Here is an 18,694-nt window from a genome sequence, read left to right on the forward strand (position 1 = left end):
ACACACATACCCACCTGTGTAAGCAACTGTGATACAGGTTTAGAAAAGTTAGGAAGAGGGATTGATAGGCGGCTGTGAATGCTATGGGTCTCAGGCTGGCTGAGAGGGGGAATGGATGTCCCTTAGGCCTTCAGGGCCTCTTTGGGGAGGTGATGCTTGAGCTGAGTGTTGAAGGATACATAGAAGTTAAGGAGTCTGAGAGATAGGCATATGTGAAGTCTGAAGGTGTGAGAAAATCTGCAGATTTGGCAGGAGTTAGTGGTTGGTGGCATGGGACACGGATGGAGCTTGTCCTTCTCTCCTGTCCCTTCACCTTTGTCTCCTCTCCTCTTTGTCCTCTGCCCCCCAGAGCGTGTGCAGTGGAGTGGCTTCAGTGGTCTATGGGCCACATATACAATACTCAGGAGGAGTTTGTAGTTCATCTTGGGTGTTTGAGAGCCTTTGAAGGATTTTCAACAAGGCGATGAAATTAGATGTATGTTTCAGAAAGACTGGAGTTTTCTCTAGTTGTACTGCAATAAGGTTGACTATAGTAAGAGAATTTGGTTGCGAGGCTTAGTGAGAGGCTGGCAGTGGTGATGGCAGTCTAGCCTGAGTCGGCCATATTGGGTGTGAAGAACAGGGAGCAGATGTGCAAGATGTGTACGCTATACAGTTGTAGAGACGTAGGGACTCACAGAAGGTCAGTGTCAGCTCTGTCTGTCAGCACAGAGGCCCATTTTTGTTTAGTTTTAGACCCAAGACTGAGCTCTGTACCTGGCACATAATGTGTCCTGAATAAATGTTTCTTGAATGAGTATTAGAATGATTAAATGAAGGGTATGAGAGAGAGGGAGGAGTCTGAAACCTGAGGTTTCTGGTTTGAATGTCTGAATGGATGTTGGCAAACATCTATGGAAAAAGGAGCACGGTGGGGGGTAGTTAAGAAAATAAACTCCATTTTAGGCTTACTAACTATGAGATACATGTGGCTGAGTCTGCCAAAAATATTGAGGAAGTAGTTGGTAAACAAGTTCTGGAACACATGAGTACAGTCTGGGTTTGAGACAGAGTTAGAAGTGTCACAGAGATACAAATGCCAATTAAAATTGTGGCTTTAGATGACATGTGTCCGAATGAAATGAGAAAGTGCCCTTGAGTCGAGGGTAGCAGTGTGTGGAGAGCATTTCATCTGTAGTTGATGCTAATCAGAAAAAAGTTTATTGTACCAGTTTGACCTGAAGTTTTTCTAAAGGGTGAACAATACCACTGAAGTTTTTTTTTTTTTTATTCTTTTTTTTTTTTTTTTGGGACGGGGGTCTTTTTTTTTTTTTTTTTTTTTTCTTTTGAGACGGAGTTTCACTCATGTTACCCCGGCTGGAGTGCAATGGCGCGATCTCGGCTCACCGCAACCTCCGCCTCCTGGGTTCAGGCAATTCTCCTGCCTCAGCCTCCTGAGTAGTTGGGACTACAGGCACGCACCACCATGCCCAGCTAATTTTTTGTACTTTTAGTAGAGATGGGGTTTCACCATGTTGACCAGGATGGTCTCGATCTCTTGACCTCGTGATCCACCCGCCTCGGCCTCCCAAAGTGCTGGGATTACAGGCTTGAGCGACCGCGCCCGGCCTAAGAGACAGAGTCTTGCTCCGTTGTCCAGGCTGGAGTGCAGTGATTTTGGCTCACTGCAACCTCTGCCCCACCGGGTTCAAGCAATTCTCCTACCTCAGCCTTCCGAGTAGCTAGGACTACAGGTGTGTGCCACCATGCCCAGCTAATTTTTGTATTTTTAGTAGAGCCAGGGTTTCACCATGTTGGTCAGGATGGTCTTGATCTCTTGACATCATGATCTGCCCACCTTGGCCTCCCAAAGTGCTGAGATTACAGGAGTGAGCCACTGCCTCAGCCTCATGCTTTTAATTGTTGGCAGTGAACTAAGAAATACAGATAAGTCCAAGTGAGGGTTACTGACCTGAAAAGAGGGGTGGGAGCTGGAAATATATCAGGAAGTGGAATGATACAAGCAGACACAGGGCCTTGTGCAGCAAGGTATGTTTTATTTTTAGTTACAAAAAACTATCAAGAGGAGTATTTTGAATAGTGGAGTATTTTAGTTAAACAGTTGTGTGTGAATTATGAGAGCAGCTTAGAAGTTCAAGCCCTAGGCCGGGCACGGTGGCTCACACCTGTAATCCCAGCACTTCGGGAGGCTGAGGCGGGCAGATATGAGGTCAAGAGATCAAGACCATCCTGGCAAACACTGTGAAACCCCGTCTCTACTAAAATACAAAAAAATTAGCTTGGTATGGTAGCGCGCACCTGTAGCCTCAGCTACTCCAGAGGCTGAGGCAGGAGAATTGCTTGAACCCGGGAGGTGGAGGTTGCCGTAAGCCAAGATCACGCCACTGCACTCCAGCCTGATGCCTGATGACAGAGGGAGACTTTATCTCAAAATAAATAAATAAAGAAAATAAAGAAGAAGCTCGAGCCCTAGTCTCAGCAGAGGTCAAGAAGCTTAGAGCAGGCCAGGTGCGGTGGCTCATATCTGTAATCCCAGCACTTTGGGAGGCCAAGGTGGGCGAATCACCTGTCGTTGGGAATTCGAGACCAGCCTGACCAACAGGCAGAAACCCCGTCTCTACTAAAAATAAAAAATTAGCTGGGCGTGGTGGTGCGTGCCTGTAATCTCAGCTACTCTGGAGACTGAGGCAAGAGAATCATTTGAACCCAGGAGGTGGAGGTTGTGGTGAGCTGAGATAGCGCCATTGCACTCCAGCCTGGGCAATAAGAGCAAAACTCTGTCTCAAAAAAAAAAAAAAAAAAAAAGAAGCTTGGAGTCCAGAGCTTTAGAAGAAGGCTACCTTTTGGCAGATCTCCAAGGGGGGGACCAGAGTGTTCCTGTGTGCCGTGAGTGAGTACAGCCCTCTGATAGGCTCCATGCCTCCAGCACAGAGGTAAAAGGGAATGAGGCAAGAGCAGGGAAGGTTGGGAGGAGGAAGATGAGATGAAAGCTACAAGCTAGGGAACATGAAAGTTTAGTAAGGAATAATAGTAAGGTCGACTTTTGAGGTGATATACAGGGAAAATGCTTTTATTTTTTTTACAACTTGATAGTAGAACAGAAGCTAAATTGTTTGGATTGTTAATACCCACAGTGAAAATCAAGTTGGGCAAAGGGATGGGAGCAGACCTTCCCTTGGTAGAAAGTGACTTTTTTGGGCCGGGTGCGGTGGCTCATGCCTATAATCCCAGCACTTTGGGAGGCCGAGGTGGGTGGATCACGAGGTCAAGAGATCGAGACCATCCTGGTCAACATGGTGAAACCTCGTTTCTACTAAAAAATACAAAAATTAGCTGGGCATGGTGGCACGCACCTGTAGTCCCAGCTACTTGGGAGGCTGAGGCAGGAGAATTGCTTGAACCCAGGAGGCGGAGGTTGCAGTGAGCCGAGATCGTGCCATTGCACTCCAGCCTGGGTAACAAGCAAAACTCCGTCTCACAAAAAAAACAAAAGTGACTTTTTCAGCAATTTGATGTTCTATAATGATAAGTATGTGATAGTGTATGATTTTGGGAAATGGCAATTAATGGTTGACCTACTTTGCCTTGGGAATACAAATGCCTGTGTTCATTTGTACAGTAAGTGCTTTGTAGGTAAGAGTCCTGACACACCCCTTCTTGTCAACAGAATTATCTTTAGACTCTTTTTATCACTATAGAAATGAAATTATTTGTATTTGGGTAGTGGAGTAACAATTGAATTATTTTTTACCAAGAAAAAAGTATAAAAAATAGTATGTAAGGCCAGGCGTGGTGGTGCATGCCTGTAATCCCAGCACTTTGGGAGGCCAAGACGGGCAAATCACTTGAGGTCAGGAGTTCAAGACCAGCCTGGCCAACATGGTGAAACCTCATCTCTACCAAAAAAACTCCCCAAAAAACAAAAACTAGCCGGGCATTGTGCTGGTTCCCTGTAATCCCAGCTACTTGGGAGATTGAGGCATGAGCATTGCTTGAACCTGGGAGGCGGAGGTTGCAGTGAGCCGAGATCTCGCCACTACACTGCAGCCTGGGTGACAGAGTAAGACACTGTCTCAAAAAAAAAAAAGTAAAAATAGTATAGATTTTGTTTCTGTTTTTAAAAACTCCTCCCATATACAAATATATATTTACAAAATAACAAATAACAGTTTGTATTTATTTAAAAAGTATGGAAGGGTATGTAGCAAAATGTTAACAGTGTGATTGTCTCTGGGAGGTGGGCATATGAGTGAATTATAATTTTTTCCTCTTTTTGTGTTTTCTTATTCATGTTTTCTAGTTTTTTGTTTGTAAGCAAGTTTTCAAAGAAAGAAAAAACAGGTTTTTTTTTTTTGTCTGTAATGCAAAAATATATAAGTTTGAAGAACAAATAAGGAGGTATAATTGCTAGCTCTTCCTTCTGGAGTTGTATCTGCAGAATGATAGACTACCGTTTAAACCACTTGCTCTCCTGTTCTGTTTCAGAGGATTCCACAGATGTTGGTGAGGAGGACAGCTTCCTTGGTCAGACTTCTATTCACACGTCTACCCCACAGACATTTAGTTATTTTTCTCAGGTATCAAGCAGCAGTGATCCTTTTGGGAATATTGGACAGTCACCGTTAACAACTGCAGCAACCTCAGTTGGACAATCAGCATTCCCCAAGCCCCCGACTACTCTCCCTTTTACAACTGGATCCCAAGATATCTCAAATGCATTTTCACCACCCATTTCGAAGGCTCAACCTGGTGCTCCACCTTCCTCACTGTTGGGGACAAATACTTATCTGCCTTCTCAGCCAAGTAGTCTCCCTCCTTCAAATTTTGGGAGCCCACCCCAAGGAATCCCCCAACCAGGATATAATCCATATCGCCATACCCCTGGCAGCAGCAGAGCTAATCCTTACATTGCACCACCTCAGCTGCAGCAGTGCCAAACACCAGGCCCTCCTGCTCATCCTCCACCTTCTGGACCCCCTGTTCAGATGTACCAGATGCCCCCAGGATCTTTACCACCGGTATGGAGATGTGTTTTTGTGTCCTACTTACTCACTGTTTCTTCTCTCTCACCTGAACCTATGTGTTAAAAAACATTTCACATCTATAATCAATATGATGACAAATTAGTTTCAGAGGATATTCTTTGTAAGCTACATGAAGTAAACATTGTCTTAAAGATAGCTCATTGGATGGCTCGTATTTTGATGTATATTACCTGTTTATTGAAGTAGTAATTAATTTTAATGAGTATTTCCAGATTTTAGAGTAAGGTAAAAATAATAAGTGTTGTCTGGAGACATGTGAGAGTTGAAGCAGTTGAAGACTGCTAGTTTTTCATCTTTCAATTATACTAGTCAATCAGAATACTCAATTTACAGGGACTAACATGGATTACTTCAGTAATTTTATTTATATTTATGGAGTTTCGATCTAGGTCAGTCAAACTCTATCTCAGGGGGAGTTGGTGGAATACCATATGCATTGGGTAAATTTTATGAAATTCCCTTTTACAGTTTTCTCAACTCATTGTTCAACAAAAAGAATTAAAAAGAAAAATGATTAAAAAGAATTAAGAGCGTATTTAGCGTGGTGGAGATAGCACTATTGTGATCAGAATGTAACTAACTTTTCTGTTAGAGATAGAGAATGGACTCTGTTTTATCATTTCATTTAAATCATACCAGTACACGAATTTTTGACAGCTGGATTTTGGCATTCTGAAAAGTAACCAGATTCATGGCATGTCATATAGTTAGTATTTTGCTAACAATAACAAACTAATTGTAGTTTGTTGATTAAATTTTTGAAAAGATTTTTAGGTAAGAATTTAAAATATGTTCATTTCAAACTTGAAGAAAAGTTGCAACAATAAAAATAGTACAAAGAGCACTGTAATATCCTTTATCCAGGATTACTTATCATTAATGTTTTATCCATTTGTTTTTTAATTTGTGCAAGTACACACCCTGGTATATATGAGGCCTCCTCCCTTCCCCATCCCTCTCTCCTGCCCCTTCCTCCTCCTGTTCCTCCTCCTCCTCCTCCTGCCCCTCTTGCCCCTCCCGTTTTCCTCCCTTCCCCACTTCATTTCTTTCTCTCTCTCTGTATATGCAATTTTGGGGAAATATTGAAGGTCAGTAAAATACATTATGATTCTTTATTCCTAAATTCTTGGTGTGCATTTACTAAGCATAAGAATATTCTTCTACATAACCACTGTGCAGCTGTAGATCTCAGGAAATTTAGTGTTGATATAATACTTCAAAATGATTATATATATATATAAATATATATATAAAAATATATAAACATATATATGTAAATTGTGTGTGTGTGTGTATTTTATATATATTTGTTGTTGTTTTTGTTTTTTTTTGAAGTCAGGTCTTGCTCTGTCACTCAGGCTAGAGTGCAGTGGCATGATAATGGCTCACTGTAGCCTCGACTTCTCAGGTTCAAGTGATCCCCTACCTCAGCCTCACCAGTATCTGGGACCACAGGCACATGCTGCCATGCTTGGCTAATTTTTTTTTTTTTTTTATGTTTTGTAGAAATGAGGTCTCACTATGTTGCCCAGGCTGGTCACAAACTCCTAGGCTCAAGCAGTCCTCCTACCTTGACCTCCCAAAGTTCTGGGATTATGGGCTAAATGATACAATTTTTTGAGATAGGGGGATTACAGCTGTGAGCCACCACACCTGGCCAAAAATGGTTTTTAATTAAAAAATTTAAACATAAGTATATTTTGATTTTAAAATCATTTTTATTGTAGAAAATTTGAAAAATGCAGAATACCCAATTTAATAAAAAATGTCCATAGATAACCACTGTTTTCTTTTTTTTTTTTTTTTTGAGACGGAGTTTCGCTCTTGTTACCCAGGCTGGAGTGCAATGGCGCGATCTCGGCTCACCGCAACCTCCGCCTCCTGGGTTCAGGCAATTCTCCTGCCTCAGCCTCCTGAGTAGCTGGGATTACAGGCATGCACCACCATGCCCAGCTGATTTTTTGTATTTTTAGTAGAGACGGGCTTTCACCATGTTGACCAGGATGGTCTCGATCTCTTGACCTTGTGATCCACCCGCCTCGGCCTCCCAAAGTGCTGGGATTACAGGCGTGAGCCACCGTGCCCGGCCGATGACTGCTGTTTTCATTTTGTTATATGCCTTTTTTTGGCAAACATCATATAGTACCTATGGTTTCTATTATCTATTTTTTTTTTTTTTTTGTGAACGTACCTTAAGTGTTATTAAGATATTTTTCTAAAACATTCAGAATTATTATTATTATTTCTTCTTCTTCTTTTTTTTTTTTTTTTATTTAAAGACATGGGAGGTCTTGCTGTGTCACCTAGGCTGGAGTGCAGTGGTGTGATTACAGCCCACTGCAACCTTGAACTACTGAGTGCAAGTGATCCTCCCATCTTGGCCTCTGGAGTAGCTGGGTCTATAGGTGTGCCCCACCATGTCTGGGTGATTTAAAATTTTTTTTTTTTTTTGTTTAATAGAAACAGGATATTGCTGTGTTGCTTATGTTGGCCTCTAAGTCCTGGCAAATGATCCTCTTTTCTTGGCCACCCAAAGTTCTAGGATTATAGGTGTGAACCATCGTGTCTATCCTCTAAAACTTTTATTTTTGTTTATTATTATTATTATTTAGCTATCTCCTGCAGGAAGGATATAACACATTTTTTTCTTTATTATTATTATTATTTAAAGATGAGGTTTCACTATGATGGCCAGGCTGGTCTTGAACTCCTGACCTCAGGTGGTCCACCCACCTCAGCCTCCCAAAGTGCTAGGATTACAGGCATGAGCCACTACGCCCAGCCGGGATATAACACATTTTTAATGGTTCTAGAGGATCTAGCATTTGAGTGAAATATTACTTGATCAGGTTTCTGTTAGACATTTCATTTGTTTCCAGTGATTTCCTATTTTAAATAACCTTTTGGTGTACATCCTTGTGGGTAAATTTTTATTTTTATTTTTATTTTATTTTTTGAGAAGGAGTCTCACTCTGTCACCCAGGCTGGAGTGCAGTGGAATGATCTCAGCTTACTGCAACTTCCCTTTCTTGGGTTCAAGCAATTCTCCTGCCTCAGCCTCCTAAATAGCTGGGATTACAGGCATGTGCCACCATGCTTTGCTAATTTTTGTATTTTTAGTGGAGACGGGGTTTCACCATTTGGCCAGCCTGGTCTGGAACTCCTGACCTCCCAAAGTTCTGGGATTATGGGCTAAATGATCACTTGGGATTATGGGGTAAATGATCCACCCACCTCAGGCTCCCAGAGTGCTAGGATTACAGGCTTGAGCCACCGTGCCTGGCCTATTTGTTATTATAATTATATCTTTTGGACACATTCTTAGAAATGGAATGACTAGGTCAAGGAATAGGCACATTTTAAAGGTTAACTAAATCATGGGAGATGTATCGCTGGATTGACTTCTGTAAAGGTGTTCTGTGAGAAAGTCTAGTTCACTTTGTAATTGATTTTTTTCTAAATTTTTAATTTTTATGGGTACATAATAGGTGTATATGTTTATGGGTTACATGAGGTATTTTGATACAGGCATGCAATGTGTAATCATCACATCAGGGTAAATGAGGTATAGGTATCCTTCACCTTGAGCATTTATCCTTGATTTGGGGTTTCGTTAGGTTTAATAATTCTTTTTAAAATTGCTTTGGGGTCTAGTTATTGCACTAAATAATTGTCCAAAAATATAAGTAGAATTATTACTACTAACATCAGTTTGGGTGTGAAGCATATTCAGAGTTCTTTTGGACAAGCATGACAGTCTTCACTTTGCTGTCTCCTCCAGGTTCCTCCTTCAGTGCAGTCACCAATACAGCAGCAGGTACTTGGTAGACCTGGGACTCCCTCTGTTCAAGTGCCATCTCCTTTTCTACTTCAAAACCCATATGAGCCTGTTCAGCCCCACTGGTTTTACTGCAAGGAGGTAGAATCCAAACAACTGTGGATGCCTTTTAGTGTGTTTGACTCTTTGAATCTTGAAGAAATCTATAATTCAGGTAAGCACTGGTCATACATCATTCATATCTGATTTTAGGAAGATAAGGAATGAGTATTTATCCATGGTCTATTTTCTGTGAATGTCAAATTCCTTAATTTTTGTAGACCCCAAACTCTGTACCTTAAGATGATGATATTAATGTAAGTCCTGAGTTATCTGGGTAAGATATTTAAAGAAATGTTTTAGTAATTTACTTCATAGTTTAAAGGTATTTTGAATCAGAGAAGTTGATTAGTTCGTGTAATTCAGGTTTCAATTTTTCTGTTTCCCTTTCATTTGTAGTTATGGCGGCATTTATAAAGGGTTTTCTATGGAACTCCCAATCCTGGAGATGCTCTGTGAAGAAAGGGTTCCATGATCAGATGAGTTTTGGAAGTGCTGCTCTCTATATCTAGGTCTTGAGAGAAATGGTACACAGGAGTGCATTAAGGCTCTGAGAAGTCCTGCAGTGTAGAAATATGTTTATTTGTTTATCCTGGTAATATTTGATCATGGACTTAAAAAATCAACCTATTAATGGCCTTTAGAAACATATTCCATGGAGCATTGCTTTATGTAGATAATATTGCTCTGATTTAGAAACAAATCCACCAGTTATTTGAATTATGCTTTTAAAGTTTGCCCTGCTGGCTGTTTCTTTTCTGCTTAAGAAGAGTCATAATTTTGAGCAGCACAAATTAATCATAAACTTCTATTTTTAAATAAAAATGAGCTTAGTTTTTTGTCTTTAAAGATTGAGTAGTCACCATATTCATTATTTATTATTTTATTTTTGTTTTTTTGAGACAAGAGTCTTACTCTGTTGCCCAGGCTAGAGCGCAGTGGCACAATCTGGGCTCACTGCAATCTCTGCCTCCTGGATTCAAATGATTCTCCTGCCTCAGCCTCCTAAGTAGCGGGGATTACAGGCATGAGCCAACATGCCTAGCTAATTTTGGTATTTTTAGTAGAGATGGGGTTTCATCATGTTGGCCAGGCTGGTCTAGAACTCTTGACCTCAAATGATCCACCTGTCTCAGCCTCTCAGAGTGTTGGGACTACAGGCATGAGTCACTGTGCCCAGCGGATTATTTATTATTTTAAAATATGCCTTGTATCAGTCAGGAAAAGTGTTAATTTTGTTCCCTAGTTCAGCCAGATCCGGAGAGCGTGGTTCTTGGTACGGATGGAGGGCGCTACGATGTTTACCTCTATGACCGAATAAGGAAGGCTGTGTACTGGGAAGAGGAGCCCGCCGAAGTGAGACGCTGTACTTGGTTTTACAAGGGGGACACAGATAGTCGATTTATTCCCTATACTGAGGAGTTCAGTGAAAAACTAGAGGTACAAGTGCTTTATTTCTGTATGAGTTTCTTTAAGAAATGTAGGTCCTATATACATTGGTGAGTAACATCACTTACAGTGGAGCTGACTTTATTTACAAGACAGCTTGTCTTGATGCTGTGCACAGAGAAGATTACATTTTAAATGATGCCATCGCTCATGAGGTGCTAATCATGACATCTGTGTCTAAAGATAGGATATAATTTACACAGGTACATCACAGATCTAATAAGGTGCTTGTGTCAAGCCTTCAGTAGAACCTAGGCTGCTGGGATTTGTTGTTGATAGAAGATGCCAAGCATATGGACATTTTCAAATTAATATTCAGCAAAAGGCTTGAAGTCAGCCTCTGATTTGTGAAAATAGTAAGTGTCATGAGCATTATTGACCATCTTAAATAATTTCTTCAAGAAATTAGGTGGTTAATGTTTTATATAATTGTGTTAAATGCTTGTGATAATTCTACTTAAGAGTTGAATGTTAGGTACTTGAAATAAGTTAAGTGAATTCAGTTGCATAGATGGGAAATGATATATAGAACATTTTAGTTAACATCTGGCTGGGCGTGGTGGCTCGTGTCTATAATCCCAGCACTGGGGGAGGCCAAGGTGGGCAGATCACTTGAGGCCAGAAGTTTTGAGACCAGCCTAGCCAACATGGTGAAACCATGTCTCTACTAAAAATACAAAAACTAGCTGGGCATGGTGGCACACGCCAGCAGTCCCAGCCATTCAGGAGGCTGAGGAGGGAGGATCACCTGAGCCAGGGAAGTTGAGGCGGCAGTGAACTGAGATCCTGTCACTGCACTCCAGCCTGGGCAACGGGAGTGAGACCCTCCTTCAGAAAAAAAAAAGTATATATTTATATATGTGGATATCTCTGTGTGTGTGTGTGTGTGTGTGTGTGTGTGTGTGTAGAAAGAAGAATGTGTAAAGGAATGCTGATATTTGTAGCTACTTAGACATAAATAAATAAAGATATATTATAATTTTTGGTACCTTTGGTAGGCCCCTAGGAAGCTATCATGTCCCCAGATTAAATGCTTAGTTTTACTGTTTTGAAGCTGAAGTATATATTTTCAAGTCCAAGCAGTGTCTGAAAGTCTGCACCTTATCTTTACTGTGTTTAATTTTATGTGGGTGACATAGGCTTTGAGGTGGGATAGCTATCCACATACCAACCATTGCAACAACACATGGCTACCTAGGGAGACCTTAGCTTTTGTTCAGCTTCTTTCAGGAAACTCAGACCAGATCAGGGAAGAGGCAGAGAGGTGAGGAAGTAAGAAAGCCAGTAATGGAAAGGGAACAAGTTGATAGGTATTGCTCAGCATCCTGTTGGTGATCCTATCCTGTCAGAGCACTCAGTGTTCTCTGTCTCCAATGGAAGGGTTGAAGACAGAGAACACCTTTAATTTGATGAGACATGATTGACTACATGGAAAATCAGGAGAACTCTAGCAATACCCTTAGCACTAATACAAGAGTTTTTTGCAAGTCCATGTATATAAAATCAGCATAGGTAAATTAGTAACATTCCTGTACCATAGAAATAACCAGTTAAAAATTATAATTGAAGGCCGGGCGCGGTGGCTCAAGCCTGTAATCCCAGCACTTTGGGAGGCCGAGGCGGGTGGATCACGAGGTCAAGAGATCAAGACCATCCTGGTCAACATGGTGAAACCCCGTCTCTACTAAAACTACAAAAAATTAGCTGGGCATGGTGGCGCGTGCCTGTAGTCCCAGCTACTCAGGAGGCTGAGGCAGGAGAATTGCCTGAACCCAGGAGGCGGAGGTTGCGGTGAGCCGAGATCGCGCCATTGCACTCCAGCCTGGGTAACAAGAGCAAAACTCCGTCTCAATTTTTATAATTATAAAAAAAAAAAATTATAATTGAAAAGAAGATACTATGTATTTATAACAGAGATACTATACAATTATAAAACTTCAGACTTTGTAGGAAAGAAGTCCAAGAAAAGTACCTGTGAGCTTTATGGAGATAAGCTACAAAACAGAATTGAAGAATGTAAAAGGTGACCTCAAGAAATGGAGCTAGGCTGGGCATGGTGGCTCCTGCCTATAATCCCAGCATTCTGGGAGGCCAAGGTGGGGGGTTGCCTCAGGAGTTCCAGACCAACCTGGACCACAATGCAAAACCCCGTCTTTACAAAAAATATACACACACAAATTAGCTGGGTGTGGTAGCCCATGCCTATGGTCTCGGCTACTCAGGAGGCTGAGGCAGGAGGATTGCTTGAGCCTGGGATGTTGAGCTGCAGTGAGCTGTGATGGCACCACAGCACTTCAGCCTGGGTGACAGACCAAGACCTTGTCTCAAAAAAAAAAAAAAAGAAAAAAAAAAAAAAGAAATGAAGCTAAATATCATGTTCATATAAGCACTATCATAAAAGATATCACTTCTTCCCAAATTATCTGATAAATTTCAGGTAATCCCAATCGAAATTCACATCAAGGTTTTTTTGGTGGAATTTGTAAGTTGCTTCTAAATTTTATGTGGAAGATCAAATTGTTAAGGATAATCAAGACCGTTTTGACAATGAAATGTGGAATCTTTACCAGATAATACTTACTGTAAAGCTGTGGATTGAAAGGGAATATGAAGAAGTAAAATAATTTTTTTTTTTGAGACAGGGTCTCATTCTCTCACCCAGGCTGGAGTGCAGTGGTGAGATCTCACCTCATTGCAACTTCCGCCTCCTGGGTTCAAGCGATTCTCCTGCCTCAGCCTCTTGAGTAGCTGGGATTACAGGTGCCTGCCACCATGCTCAGCTAAGTTTTGTATTTTTAGTAGAGACAGGGTTTTACCATGTTGGCCAGGCTGGTCTTGAACGTCTGACCCCAGGCGATCTGCCCACCTTGGCCTCCCAAAGTGCTGGGATTACAGATGTGAATTATATTCGTGCCCAGCCTGAATATAACTTTTAAGATGGTAAAAGATTTTTTTCTTTAATCATTGTTGTTTGCGGCCTTGCCTTTAGAAATTATAAATTATATTTAAAGTTTTTTTAAAAGCAAAGAAGAGGGTCAAAAGTATAGGAGACTAGGCTGGGCCTGGTGACTTACGCCTGTTATCCTAGTACTTTGGAGGCTGAGGCGGGCTGATTGCTTGAGGTCAGGATTTTGAGATCAGCCTGGCCAACATGGTAAAACCCTGTCTGTGCTAAAAATACAAAATTAGCTGGGCCTGGTTATGCATGCCTCCTCAGCTACTCAGGAGGCTGAAGTAGGAGTATTGCTTGTACCTGGGAGGCGGAGGTTGCACTGAGAGCTGAGATCGTGCCATTGCACTGCAGCCTGGGCGACTCCGTCTCCAAAAAAAAAAAAAAAAAAAAGGCACAGAAGACCAATGAAGAGGAATTGTTACTGAATGGTTGTCCAAGACCAAAAGGAAATACTTCTTTCACATGATTATCAAATACTCGTTGTTACTAGTTTAAAAAAAAGACTTTGTAACAATTTTTACTTGTCAATTAAAAAAATACATGAATAAGAAAAAGGACTTGTGGGTATGTCAGAGGCTTCCCCTTACTTTGTGTTGAATCTCCCCAAGAGGCCTTCAGACTTGTGCTTTATAGGACCTAGAATAGTACGATTGGTCCTTGGTATTCACAACTTCCACATCTGCAGATTCAATCAAATACTCTGAAAATATTTAGAAAACAACAACAATAAAAATAACACAGGCTAGGCATGGTAGCTCACACCTGTAATCCTAGCACTTTGGGAGGCTGAGGTGGGTGAATCATCTGAGGTCAGGAGTTTGACACCAGCCTGGTCACTGTGGTGAAACCTTGTCTCTACTAAAAATACAAAAATTAGCCAGATGTGGTGGCACACACCTGTAGTGCCAGCTACTCAGGAGGCTGAGGCAGGAGAATTGCCTGAACCCGGGAGGTGGAGGTTGCAGTGAGCAGAGATTGCATCACTGTACATCAGCCTGGGCAACAGAGCAAGACTCTGTCTCAAGAAAATAAAAATGAAAGTAAAAATTACAGCATTAACAACTATTTACATAACATTTACATTTTATTAGACATTATAAGTAATCTAGAGAAGATTTAAAGTATATGGGAGGATGTATGTAGGTTTTATGCAAAAACAATTCTATTTTATGTAAAGGACTTGAACACCAGGGATTGTGGTATCTTTGAGGGGTCTTGGAAACAGTCCCCTGCAGAAACCAAGGAAAGACCATCTATCAGTAAGAAGATGGTTGGACAGTGAAGATTTGGAGTTAGAAAGTCCTGAGTGATACTACTACAGCCCACATGAAAAAAGGAAAAGTCAGTCCTGGGTGGTAACAAACTACAGTTCTCCCATTGCTATTCCCTAGTTGTGTCATCTTATGCAACTGTGTACAGTACTTAAAACGTCTATTATGGGTTGAATTGTCTCCCCCCATCCCCCAAATATGTTGAATTACTAATCCCCAGGATCTCAGAATGTGACCTTATTTGGAAATAGTGTCATTGCAAATGTAGTTAGTTAAGATGAGGTTTTACTAGAACAGGGTAGGCCCCTAAGCCAATGTAACTTTCCGTGTGAAGACAGACACACAGAAAGAATACCATGTGGTGAGGAAGGCAGAGGTTGGAGTTACGCTGCAAGCTGAGGATAACCAATGATTGCCAGCAACCACCAGGAGCTAGGAAGAGGGAACGAGGATTTCCTTATAGTTTTCAGAGGAACTGTGGCCTTCCTGGCACCTAATTTTCTACTTAGAGCCTCCAGAACCATGGGATGATACATGTTTTTTCTTTTTTTCAGTTAAAAAAATTTTTTTTTTTAAATTGCATTTTAGGTTTTGGGGTACATGTGAAGAACATGCAAGATTGTTGCATAGGTACACACATGGCAGTGTGAGGTGCTGCCTTCCTCCCCATCACCTATATCTGGCATTTCTCCCCATGCTATCTCTCCCCAACTCCCCACCCCCTGCTGTCCCTCCCCTATTTCCCCCCTACAGACCCCAGTGTGTGATGCTCCCCTCCCTGTGTCCATGTGTTGTCATTGTTCAGCACCCACCTATGAGTGAGAACATGCACTGTTTGATTTTCTGTTCTTGTGTCAGTTTGCTGAGAATGATGGTTTCCAGGTTCATCCATGTCCCTACAAAGGACACGAACCCATCGTTTTTGATGACTGCATGGTACTCCATGGTGTATAAGTGCCACATTTTCCCTGTCCATTCTATCATCGATGGGCATTTGGGTTGGTTCCAGGTCTTTGCTATTGTAAACTGTGTTGCAATGAACATTCTTGTGCATGTGTCCTTATAGTGGAACAATTTATAATCCTTTGGATATATACCCAGTAATGGGATTGCTGGGTCAAGTGGAATTTCTATTTCTGGGTTCTTGGGGAGTTGCCACACTGTCTTCCACAATGGTTGAACTAATTTACACTCCCACCAGCAGTGTAAAAGTGTTGGCTATTTCTCCACATCCTCTCCAGCATCTGTTGTCTCCAGATTTTTTAATGATTGCCATTCTAACTGACGTGAGATGGTATCTCAATGTGGCTTTAATTTGCATTTCTCTTTTTTTTTTTTTTTTTTTTTTGAGACAGAGTTTCACTCTTGTTACCCAGGCTGGAGTGCAATGGCGCGGTCTCGGCTCACCGCAACCTCAGCCTCCTAGGTTCAGGCAATTCTCCTGCCTCAGCCTCCTGAGTAGCTGGGATTACAGGCACGCGCCACCATGCCCAGCTAATTTTTTTTTGTAGTTTTAGTAGAGACGGGGTTTCACCATGTTGACCAGGATGGTCTCGATCTCTTGACCTCGTGATCCACCCGCCTCGGCCTCCCAAAGTGCTGGGATTACAGGCGTGAGCCACCGCGCCCAGCCTAATTTGCATTTCTCTAATGACCAGTGATGATGAGCATTTTTTCGTATGTTTGTTGGCCTCATGCATGCCTTCTTTTGTAAAGTATCTGTTCATATGCTTTGCCTACTTTTGAATGGGCTTGTTTGTTTTTTTCTTGTAAATCTGTTTTAGTTCTTTGATACATGTTTTTTCTTTCTTTTTTTTTTATTTTTGAAAGACATGGGGTTTCACCATGATGGCCAGGCTGGTCTTGAACTCCTGACCTCAGGTGATCCACCCACCTCGGCTTCCCAAAGTGCTAGGATTACAGGTGTCAGCCACTGCGCCCGGCTGATACATGTTTTTTCTGTCACCCTGTTTGTGGTACTTTGTTAATGCAACCCTAGGAAATGAACTGACTGCTTAAAACTTGGTTTTCTTCATTATATAATGGGGATCATACTATTTAGGAGTGATCGAGAGTAATTACTTTAATGATATGAGTAAGGTGATAATAAGTATTTTAACCAATCAGTAAATGAGAACTGCTATTACTGTTATTTTTATCACCATTATAGTTGTTATTTTCCTCCATACTTTCTCTCAATGTAGTATAAATTTGTCATATTGGAATATGCATTGTCTCTCCCATTATAGGCTGAATATAAAAAAGCTGTAACCACCAATCAGTGGCACCGAAGATTAGAGTTTCCAAGTGGAGAGACAATTGTTATGCACAATCCAAAGGTAATGATGCTGTTTAAAATATTAAGGTATTAAGTTCATTTTAATAGTTATTTTGCTATATATGTTTGATAAATTGTTCCTTTTTAGTAACGTCTACAGTGGGAATGTTTTTATAACAAGTGCATTGCTTTTAAAAGAGTTTATTATTATAGTGGATAATACAAATATTATTTGTTTCTATGATTCACATTGATCATAGAAACAAAAATATAAATTTTTCTTAGGGTGAGGTACACGCCTGTGAGAGGCTAAGATGGTGGAATGCTTGAGCCAGGGGGACAGCAGAATCCTGTCTCTATAAAAAGTAGAAAAATTAGCTGGGCATAGTGGCACATGCCTGCAGTTCCAACTACTCGAGAGGCAGAGGTGGGAGGATCACTTGAGCACAGGAGGTTGAGGCTGCAGTGAGTTGATTGCACCCCACTGCACTCCAGCATGGGTGACAGAGCAAGACCCCATCTCAAAAGAAGTCATTTTTTCTCAGGCTGGATGTGGTGTCTCACACCTGTAATCCCAGCACTTTGGGAAGCCAAAGTGCGAAGATTGCTTGAGGCTAGGAGTTTGAGACCAGCCTGGGCCAAAAGAGACTCTATCTCTACAAAAATTAAGAAAATTAGCTGAGGCATAGTGGTGTGCACTAGTCCTAGCTACTTGGGAGACTGAGATGGGAGGAACACTTGAGCCCAAGAGTTTGAGATTGTAGTAAGCTGTGATCACACTCTCTCTAGCCTGCGTGACAGAGGAAGACCCTGTCTAAATAAATAAATAAAATAAATAAAAAAGTATTTCTTATTAAGTTTCTGTTTATGGCAACATAACTGAAGTTTAGTATGCACTGTAGAAGTTGCTAAATTTTTCGACTTGATCAAAAGTTGGCAAGCTTTTTCTAGATGAGGGGCTAGAGACAAAATATTTAAGACTTTGCAAGTTACGTGGTCCCTCTTGTAGCTACCTGCTCTGGCTGGCATTGTGGTGTGAAAGCAGTCAGTTTACAATGTGTAAACCAATGGGTGTGATATTTTCAATGAAACTTTATTTATAAAAGCAGATGATGGGCCAGATTTTTCCTGTGGACTGTAGTATGCGTATCTGCCTTTGAAGTGGTTTGCTCTACCTTTCAAGTAAAAATGTGTCCTTTTTATTTGTGTTATCTATTAATTTATCTTGTTTTTTAAAAAGGGTTGATTGCTGGTGTTCTGACTCTTTCATTTACCAATTTTAATTTCTCTGATCTCCAAGTTCCTCACCTGCAGTAATGATCTCCCAGGGTCATATTTTAGATGAAGTAAGGTAATTTATGCAGAAGCATCTAGCATGTGGCTTAGCACACAGTAGTTTCTGAGAACATAGGTTTTTTATTTATTCATTTTTAAGAAGAGTATAAAAAACAAAAATAACATAATCCAACTACTTCTGTAGTCCTTATTGATATTGAAATAAATAAAAATAAAAACATTCATATGCCAACAAAATGTAAACAGTTTCAAAGGATATTAAATGAAAAATAAAAGCCTCCTATCTCTGCCTTTCTCATTTATCCTCTCCATAGTAACCACTCTTAATCTTTTTGTTTGTCTGTTTTTTTAAGAGACAATGTCTCACTCTCTTACTCAGGCTGCAGTGCAATGGCCAATCACAACTCGCTCTATCTTTGAACCCTGGGCTCATGGGATCCTCCTGCCTCAGCCTCCTGAGAAGCTAGGACTATATATGTGTCCCACCTTGCCTTGCCACTTTTTGTGATTTTTTTTGCGGAGATA

General features: G+C 41.0%; 1 protein-coding gene across 3 annotated transcripts in view; it reads left to right on the top strand.

The window, feature by feature from the left end:
* The window catches only part of SEC23IP (SEC23 interacting protein), a 55,930-nt gene that overhangs the window by 3,379 nt on the left and 33,857 nt on the right, over positions 1–18,694 (top strand). For all 3 annotated transcript variants that reach the window (XM_032281823.1, XM_032281824.1, XM_032281825.1), the window contains exons 2-5: positions 4,486–5,018; positions 8,827–9,037; positions 10,169–10,362; positions 16,845–16,934. In XM_032281823.1, the coding sequence (XP_032137714.1) occupies positions 4,486–5,018; positions 8,827–9,037; positions 10,169–10,362; positions 16,845–16,934 (1,028 nt within the window). The remainder of the gene's footprint in view (positions 1–4,485; positions 5,019–8,826; positions 9,038–10,168; positions 10,363–16,844; positions 16,935–18,694) is intronic.

The sequence above is a fragment of the Sapajus apella genome, unplaced genomic scaffold (genome assembly GCF_009761245.1).
Source record: "Sapajus apella isolate SASKATOON/1434 unplaced genomic scaffold, GSC_monkey_1.0 scaffold13, whole genome shotgun sequence".
In the NCBI taxonomy this organism is placed as follows: Eukaryota; Metazoa; Chordata; class Mammalia; order Primates; family Cebidae; genus Sapajus; species Sapajus apella.